This window comes from Garra rufa, chromosome 5 (assembly GCF_049309525.1).
Source record: "Garra rufa chromosome 5, GarRuf1.0, whole genome shotgun sequence".
Taxonomy (NCBI): Eukaryota; Metazoa; Chordata; class Actinopteri; order Cypriniformes; family Cyprinidae; genus Garra; species Garra rufa.
Window position 1 is genome coordinate 37,529,399 of NC_133365.1, and position 9,894 is coordinate 37,539,292.

Sequence of the window (9,894 nt, forward strand, 5' to 3'; positions counted from 1 at the left end):
AGCGCACTTCCGGTTTAAGAACTACAAAATCAACGAACTACAAATCCCGTGAATCCCGTTCACTTACACACCATTCTAGAAACGCGTCTAAAACGCTTACGCTCCTGCAACTTCGCATGTCAGTTGTCTTTAGACACCTTCCCACGTTTTAAACAAAACTGGCTTTCTGCTTTTGGGGGCGTATGAAAGGTGAGTATCTGTGCTCCTAATGGAAGAACTGACGGTGTTTTGTTTTGCATGTCGTGGGGCGTATGACTGGAGGATGTTTCAAGCTGCAGCCAGCGATTGATTCAAGTTATTCTTATCCAGAGTACCATAATATTTCTTAATGGTTACATTACAAGGTCATTACAAGCAAAACTGAAATAAACTATTACTTTTTCAGAGCGTAAAAGACTGTCATTACAATGTCATGGCCTACGGTGGAGGAAAATATGAATTTATCAAGTTAGTGAGGAGTTAGAGACCAGTTAGCTATTACATCTAGAACTCACACCAGCAAATGACAGCTTGTCCTAACCAACCGTTAATTATGTTTGTATGTATAAGTTACGTATAAGTGTTTTTAAACGTAAAAGCTTTGAGTTTGCCTTTTGTGCCTGTAGTATAACTCATGTTATGTTGTACAGAACATTTGCATGACCTCTTATGAACATCCATAACCACTGATTTATTCATTTATCTGTTTTCTAGATTCTTCTACTTCTATTCACACTGCATGACTGCAGTTGCTATTTAATTCTGATGTTTTCAGCTCAACTTTGGTTGGAGGATGATGCAGAGCACCAGGTCAGGAAGCAGCGAGCTGGAGTTCATCGCATTCTCCCCTCTTGGTCCTTTTAGTAACCCTGATTTGGGCACAATTAGTGGGCCAACTAGAGACTTACGTCATCTAACAGGTGGATCGATGCCAAATACGTAAGTATTATGTGTCTTGCGCAGTCCTCATATATGCAATTAAAAAAGTAGACTCATCTTTTTTGTCTGTGTGTTTAATCTTAAAAGCTGGGATAGAAGATGCACGAGGAAACAGAGGAGAAGGACAGATGACGAGTGAGTACTTTTTTTTTTTTTCCACTCATGAGATTTGCTTTATGGCAGTAGTTGTTAATGACTTTTTACCTTTACAGAAGCTGCAGTCCTAAACGGCGAAAGCTGATGTGGGAGGAAGGAGCAGAGGAGTATCCAAGTCCTAAAATAAACCAAAGATGGTCTGTGGACTCTATCTCCACTTCCCCTTCCCAGACCAGCCCAGTTCAACTGCATACTGAACCCAGGACCGAGGATATGGGTCTGCCCTTCACATCCACTCCCTCTCCACTACCCAGAGTTCCCACAGAAGGCTCAGGCATGGAGGTAGAGGCCACTCAGAGGAGACTGCAGGAGATAGAAGACAGGTGAAGACGGGTTTCAAACTGTGCATGTGCATGTATCTCTGCTTAGGTTTATAGAGACTTTGTTCAGAAATTAAATGTGTGAAAGTTTAAACTACCTTTAAAAGTTGTAGATTTTTGTAGGAAGTTTTCCTGATGTATAGTGTGTGTGTGTGTTACAGGATAACTTTGGAGGATGATAGAGATGAAGAAGAGCTTGATATGGAACCGGCTCAGCGAAGACCAGTGCTGGTGATGTCCGACAGTTTAAGAGAGGGGCTACAGCGTGGGATTGGGGACATTCTACCCCATACGGTAGCACAGTCAGTGTACGTATATTATTTCAGGTTTCTGAAGCAATAGCCGAAAATACATTGTATGGGTCACAATTATCGATTTTTCTTTTATGCCAAAAATCATTAGGGTATTCAGTAAACATCGTGTTCCATGCAGATATTCTGTACATTCACTGCCGTAAATTTATCAAAACTTAATTTTTATCGATTAGTAATATGCATTGCTAAGATCTTCATTTGAACAACTTTAAAGGCGATTTTCTCAATATTTAGATTTTTTTTGCATCCTCAAAATCCAGATTTTCAAATAGTTATATCTCGACCAAATATCCTATCCTAACAGACCATATATCAATTAATTAAAAAACTGACCCTTATGACTGGTTTTGTGGTCCAGAGTCACAAATATGCAAAAATAATATAATTAATAATAATAATAAAAAATAGCTACCGTTGAGATTATATATATATATATATATATATATATATATATATATATATATATATATATATATATAATAAAGAAATTAATACTTTTATTCAGCATTAAATCTATTAAAATTGACAGAAAATACATTTATAATGCTACAAAAAATTACATTTTAAATAAACGTTTTTTTATTTAAAGGTAATAACAGCAGTAAAAAATATATTCATAAAAAAGTCCTGAAAAAATTATGTTTTCCACAAAAATATTAAGTAGCACAACTGTTTTCAACATTAATAATAGCAAGAATTGTTTCTTTAGTTGCAAATCAGCATATTAGAATTATTTGTGAAAGATCATGTGAAACTGAAGATTAAAACCTCAGCTATTAATTCCAAAACAGTTTTTGTATTTCTTAGCATTACTGTTACAACTACAGTTTTTTTAACTGAGTTTTTCAAAAACAACAAAAAAATTTTTTTTTTAAATCTTATCGACCCCAAACTTTTGAACAATAATTTAAAATCCAAACATGATTAAAAAAAGAATAATAATTATATCATAATTATCAAAAAAATATATATGTAGTCTCTTATGATCATTAAAATTTCATTAATATAATTTAAAATTTAAATTATATTATGAAATATTATTGCAATTTAAAATAAGTTTTCTATTTTAATATACTTTAAAATATAATTTATTTCTTTGACGCAAAGCTGAATTGTCATTAGCCATTACTCCAGTCTTCAGTGTCACACAATCTTTCAGAAATCATTCTAATATGCCAATTATTTATCAATGTTGGAAAAGTTGTGCTGCTTAATATTTTTTTTGGACCCAATGCTAATTTTTTCTGGATTCTTTGTGGCACAACTGTTTCCAACAATAATAATAAATCATTATATTAGAATGATTTCTGAAGTATCATTTTGACACTGAAGACTAGAGTAATTATGCTGAAAATTAAGATTTGTATCATAGGAATAAATTCAATTTTAACGTATATTAAAATAGAAAAACACTATTTTAAATTGCAATATTTCACAATATTAGTTTTTCTGTATTTTTTTTTTTATCAAATAAAGCAGCCTTGATGAGCAGAAAATACTTTTTTTAATTAAAATCTTCCTGATCCCAAACTTACATAAATATAATCAGAAGGTGTGAAAAAGTATTAATTTTTGGTGTGTTGTAAGATTCTGATAAATAACTTTCAAAACACCTAAACAGAACAAGGAACATTTATTTAGAAAGTAAAAATAATTGATTTCCTGTGGTTTTAAATGACCCATTCTGAACAACCAAAGCAAGTCAAAGCAGATTATGCGAAATTGGATATGGATTCTTGTTCTTTTCATCATTGCATAAACACAAACAGAAGCAGTAATGTTCCCAAACCAGCCACAGAACATCAGCTTCTACCAACAGCACAGCTCATTGTTAAGGAATCCAGTTTAGCACCCTCTTCTTCACTCACCTCTGCAGGAGCTGCTCTTGTATGGAACTGGTGTTGTGGCGCCCCCCAGAGGACCCTCTCACCCAGAGGCTGAAGGACTCTTTACAGAAACAGCAGCGCAAGCAGTTGGCAGTGAGCAGACAGACTCCAACCCCTATACCGCCTATCAGCAACCCCCCACCCCAAACCCAGTTCACAGCAACCAACGAGCAGACTTTCAGCCCCCTGTTCAGCAGCCCAGCGCTTCTCAACTCTGGAGAGGAAGACATGGAGTTATAGAGGGAAATCTTTTGAGTACTTTATCTAAACTTTGCATCCTGTGTGTGAAAAAAAGCTTTGAACTTTATCAGTGCAAATGAGGAATAAGGGGAGAGCATGACAAATGCTCACATGAGATTTCTGTTGTGCCAAGTATTCTTTGTTTCAACCTGCGCTTTTTTTTTTGTAGGTGGGACCATATTTGCACTAGACTAAATGAGAGGTATCGTATGTAAACGTGGTCAGTTTTTTTTTCTGCGGTACATCCTGCGGTATATTCACTCTGTTTGCTGTTGATAGCTGTGAATATTCAAACACATTACTGGTTAACAATGCAAAAATCTTTTAGTTTTGTCTTTATGCAGCTAGTATTATTTAAGTGTACTAGTAAACTGTGTGCAAATTCAGAGCGCTTGGTTTGTTACAATCAGCCATATTATTTACATGTAATATTTGCTTATTGCAGACATTCAAATGATCAAAATCTGAGACTCCTTGAATTTTGTTCTTCTTTTGTCATATTGTTTAATTTTTTTTTAATGAGGCTGTAGTTATGGACTACAAAAAAGTGGTGATTGACGAATTTGATGAAAGGAATGGATACTTGATGTAGGAAGATTATCCATGTGCTCTTGACAGACTAGATAGACAGAGACAGCAGCACTAATCATAAATCTAGCTGGTTAAATTATTATACAGGTCCTTCTCAAAAAATTTGCATATTGTGATAAAGTTCATTATTTTCTGAAATGTACTGATAAACATTAGACTTTCATATATTTTAGATTCATTACACACATTTGAAAGTAGTTCTAGCCTTTTATTGTTTTAATATTGATGATTTTGGCATACAGCTCATGAAAACCCAAAATTCCTATCTCAAAAAATTAGCATATTTCATCCGACCAATAAAAGAAAAGTGTTTTTAATACAAAAAAAGTCAACGTTCAAATAATTATGTTCAGTTATGCACTCAATACTTGGTCGGGAATCCTGTTGCAGAAATGACTGCTTCAATGCGGCGTGGCATGGAGGCAATCAGCCTGTGGCACTGCTGAGGTGTTATGGAGGCCCAGGATGCTTCGATAGCGGCCTTAAGCTCATCCAGAGTGTTGGGTCTTGCGTCTCTCAACTTTCAGGTCGTGCTGAAAAACGAAATCTTCATCTCCATAAAGCTTTTCAGCAGATGGAAGCATGAAGTGCTCCAAAATCTCCTGATAGCTAGCTGCATTGACCCTGCCCTTGATAAAACACAGTGGTCCAAAGTACTTTTTTCGGATGAAAGCAAATTTTGCATGTCATTCGGAAATCAAGGTGCCAGAGTCTGGAGGAAGACTGGGGAGAGGGAAATGCCAAAATGCCTGAAGTCCAGTGTACCCACAGTCAGTGATGGTCTGGGGTGCCATGTCAGCTGCTGGTGTTGGTCCACTGTGTTTTATCAAGGGCAGGGTCAATGCAGCTAGCTATTAAAGACACTTTTCTTTTATTGGTCGGATGAAATATGCTAATTTTTTGAGATAGGAATTTTGGGTTTTCATGAGCTGTATGCCAAAATCATCAATATTAAAACAATAAAAGGCTTGAACTACTTTCAAATGTGTGTAATGAATCTAAAATATATGCAAGTCTAATGTTTATCAGTACATTACAGAAAATAATGAACTTTATCACAATATGCTAATTTTTTGAGAAGGACCTGTATTAGTCTGGCTGTAATTTTTAAACAACAGTAAAATAAGCTGCAAATCTATTTTGCCTGAAGTTTAAACATTGGCTTAAATTATTGTTTAAATGTTTTGTTTAACCTTTTTGCAATTTATACATTTTGCCAAATGTCAAAATATAAAATTTGTAAATATTGACTATATCACACTATGACAAAGGCAGACTTGTTTTTAAATAAAATCAGTTTGGCATTATACTTCTCTGCTTGTGATGTTTTATTTATGCAGAAATACAAAGTCATGAATTGTCTGATTTAAGGAATGTTATTCAATTACAATAATAATTCCTAAAAAATAACCAGTTGTAAATACTGTTAGCTACACACTAGATCCGTTCATTATTTCACAGCAGACTCAAACAATTATAAGACCAAGAATTATTTATTTCATATTAGTCTTTAACAGGCTTAAATGACACATTCACTGAAAGTGAAGTGCTCTGTATGTCTGTCTAGACCATTAACATTGCTTATGAGCCCCACAAAGGTGGTATTGAAGGAATGGTTCATTTCCAGAATAAAATTTCCTGATAATTTACTCACTCATCAAAGATGTTCATGTTTTTCTCTCTTTATTCCCAAAGAAATTAAGGTTTTTGAGGGAAACGTTCCAGGATTTTTCTCCATATAATGGTCCAAATTGCAGTTTCAATGCTGCTTCAAAGAGCTCTACACGATCCCAGCCTTATCTAGAGCCCTTTGAAGTTGCATTGAAACTGCAATTTGGACCTTTAACCTGTTGGCCACCATTTAAGTCCATTATATGGAGAAAAATCCTGGAACGTTTTCCTCAAAAACCTTAATTTCTTTTTGACTGAAGAAAGAAAAACATGAACATCTTGGATGACATGGGGTGAGTAAATTATCAGGAAATTTTTATTTTTAAGTAAACTAATTCTTAAAGCTATTTTTTACTTCTACATGGTTGTCATATAAAATCAACAATTTATTGAAAAATTCTAGGATAGAGTTTTTAAAGTAAATGCTAACTGAAGATGGTCTTTGCTGGTAAGTTATCATCTGTCCTATAGCTGTTCTGGGCTGGAGCAATCTGGCAAGAAAATAAGAGAAAAAATAATAATTCATACACATTTTAATTTATTTTGAAAAAAAAAGTATCATTCATCACCATAAAAGTGTTGTTATTGTTAACTACAATTAAACAAACTATTTAAAATATTTTGATTCATTTAAAAGGGTCATGGGACGCCCATTTTCCACATATTTATAGGATTCTTTAGCGTCTTAATAATCTATATCTATAAGTCTATAACATACTTTGGTTAAAATTTCATAATGGTAGTGTAAAACAACACGGTTTTTACCTTGCCTAAAATAGCTCTGTTCACAGCGAGCCGTTTTGGTGCATGTCCCTTCAAATGTTAATGAGCTTTGCCCACCCCACCCCTCTCTTTCGTGGGGTGACAAGCCGTTTTCTGAAAGACTGTAAACTTTAGCTGCGAAACTTGCTAAATAGCACATTATTAGGAAAGGCAATTTGCAAAGATTCATTAAAAAACCCTTCTTCTTTTGTAGGTGAAGCTGCATCACAAATGATTCATGCGAACATAGATGCATAGATCTTGGGGTGCATTCCCTTTAAAAACAAAAGTAATCCTCTGCGTCTTCAGCGGCTCAGATGTTTGGAGTAAATGACGGCTGCTATGTTCATTATTTCATCCAAGAACAAAACTTTTTGTCTACCCCTCTGCAGCGTCAAATTGTGGGAGCAGCCTTTGTCTGTGTGACTTCACACAGCCAAGAAGCTGAGAATGGCTTGATTTGAGAAAGAGATTATTATTTATATAGATTTGTATCATTATAGAGTGGTTGTGTACACACAGCCAGCACACATTTACGGTCAAACAAGCAATAGTGAATTTTGCATCTGATGACCCCTTTAAATACATAATATAAATATTAGCATATAAAAAAGAGCTTTTGATTAACTATTAAACTAAAAGTAAAATAAAAACTGAATATAAAAAAGCCAATTTAAATATTAATTAAGTACTCTGAAATAAAACTGAAATATTCTGAACTTTGTTAATAATCTGAGACTGGTTGATGTACCGTGTCCAAGTAAGACCCACCCAGGTCTGTGGGATCCCTGTCCCACTTTACTGGGCTGGGGCAGCGGGTTTGGCTCTCTGCTCGAAGCTGACGAATGCGACTCTGCAGGTGCCTCAGCAGTTTATATGAACTCAGGTCTTGGGTGACCCGAGGGTTTTGCAAGTCTGTGCCACCCTGAGGAGCAGTGGAGGCCGAATGGGATTGGTTGTAGTCTTGGCACTGCTGCAGAGAGAATTAGGTAGATTAATTTACTATGTGTTCTACTACAATCATAAGGAATTAAAGAGAGAGAAAGCATGCAAATGTCGCTTCAAGGTTTTTTTTTAATTTTTAGTAATATAATACAATTGCTGTTGTTCTGAATATGAGTAATTATGCTAAAAGTAGCATGATTTCTTAAAACTATTGTAAAGTACTGAAGTTTAAATCTGAAATAAAGTTTAACTAACAGAAATAAAATAAGTTTAAGCTCAAGTATGAAAATTAAACCTAAATGGTATTAAAAAAAATTAAAATTACTTTAAATGACACAAAAAATATGAAAATAAAAGCGAATTCAAAATATAGAAGATATTCATAAAAACAAAACACTTGCATTTATCCCAGTCAGATGTCTCATCTCATTCTCCAGTCTCTCCAATCTCTTCTGCAGCTCTGCTCTGGGCTTTGGGACCCTCCTGTTTTATACAGTAAAGGTTAAGGTGGATATTCAAATGTTTTTTGAATTTAGTACAAATTAAACTCATGAGCCATGGTAGCCAGTAACGTATAGTGGTGTCATTCATTCATTTATTTATTGAGCAGTTCACTCTTTGCCATTGGCTAAATGAGACATGACTAATGTAGTGTTGTTCTACATGAAAGTGGTAGTTTTTAAATCCTGACTTCATCATTCAACTTTTGAAAGTTACATTAAAAAAACATTCAAGATGCACTTGACTCAGTGAACATATGACACACCTCTCCAGCTCTGTGTTAAGCTCCAGCTCAAATTTTGTGGTGTTTTTGTCTTTGCACTGAGCCATGTTGTTCTGCACCTGTCTGAGCTCATCATCTTTAGCCCGCAGCTGCTTGCGCAGATGGATACACGGTTTGTCTGTATCATCATCGTTCATGCGCAGCTGTGCTCGAGATATGCTGCTCATTTCCTCAATGTGCTCCTTAGGTTTACACACAACAGTGAACAAAACAGAAATAAACCAAGATTTTCAATACGTTTAAAGTAATTTTGTTCAGAGTGTTAAAAGTCAGTATACCTGTATGAGTTTCTCTTTTAGAGCAGCCGGTGCTTGTTCCTTTTCATCCATCAGCTGCTGTTTCTGCAGATGAAGCTCTTGCTCCTAAAACATACAAGCAGCATCTCCTCATAAGCGCTGTTTTGTTAGGATTATGTGTATTTTGTTTGTAACTTCATACCTTTTCTCGGCTGAGCTGCAGTACAGCACGTTTCTGTGAGCTGAGCTCATTTTTTAGATCATTAATATGTTGTTGCACGGTCTTTGTGAGGGACTGCAGGGTCTCAAGAGTTTCACTCACTGTAGGACTGAACCAGAAAATATTTAAATAATATACCTGTTACTGAACATAATACAGTGTCACTAACAGTATAAGCTTAAAGGGTTGGTTCACCCAAAAATATAAATTCAGTCATTAATTACACGTAAGACTTTCATTCATCTTCGGAACAAAAATTAAGATATTTTCAATGAAAAAAGTATTCTTATAGCTTCATAAAATTAAGGTTGAATCACTGATGTCACATGAACTATTTTATCAATGTCCTTACTACCTTTCTGGGCCTTGAACGTATCAGTTGCGTTGCTGTATACGCAGAATCAACAATATCTTAATTTGTTTTCCGAAGATGAACGACGGTCTTATGGGTTTGGAACGACATGAGGGTGAGTAGTTTTTAAACAGAATTTAAATTGATCTCTTTAAAGGACTGGATATTTGAAATACTATAACTTGCTTTTAAATTTGTATTTGCATTCTTATTAGGACCCATTCAAAATGTCTTGGGCAGAGGTAATTTTTACAGGAACATTCTGTACTACAAACATACTGTACTACACCTGTCTGATAAGTTCTTGTTTTCAACAGTTAGGCCGTTGTGTTTAAGTAACTCCTGCAGGCAAACACACTCGCTGTGTATGTCCTGTGCCCAGCGTCTGCTCTGCTGCTCAAGTCTGGCCGTTCTTCTCTGGTGTTTTTGGTCTTTCTCATAGAGGGCTGTCCTCAGCTCCTGAAGCTCCTTTTCAGACCGCTGCAAAGTTTGCTTCAGA

At 35.3% G+C, this 9,894-nt stretch overlaps 1 protein-coding gene across 1 annotated transcript; it reads left to right on the forward strand.

Annotated features, from left to right (window-relative positions):
- Positions 1-43: 43 nt before the first annotated feature.
- Positions 44-5,734, forward strand: ccdc117 (coiled-coil domain containing 117). Its single transcript, XM_073841168.1, has 6 exons — positions 44-189; positions 694-918; positions 1,006-1,053; positions 1,131-1,397; positions 1,556-1,702; positions 3,585-5,734. Exons 2-6 carry the CDS (start codon positions 773-775, stop codon positions 3,832-3,834), a joined length of 858 nt encoding a protein of 285 aa, XP_073697269.1. The 5' UTR covers positions 44-189; positions 694-772; the 3' UTR covers positions 3,835-5,734.
- The last annotated feature ends 4,160 nt before the right edge of the window (positions 5,735-9,894 follow it).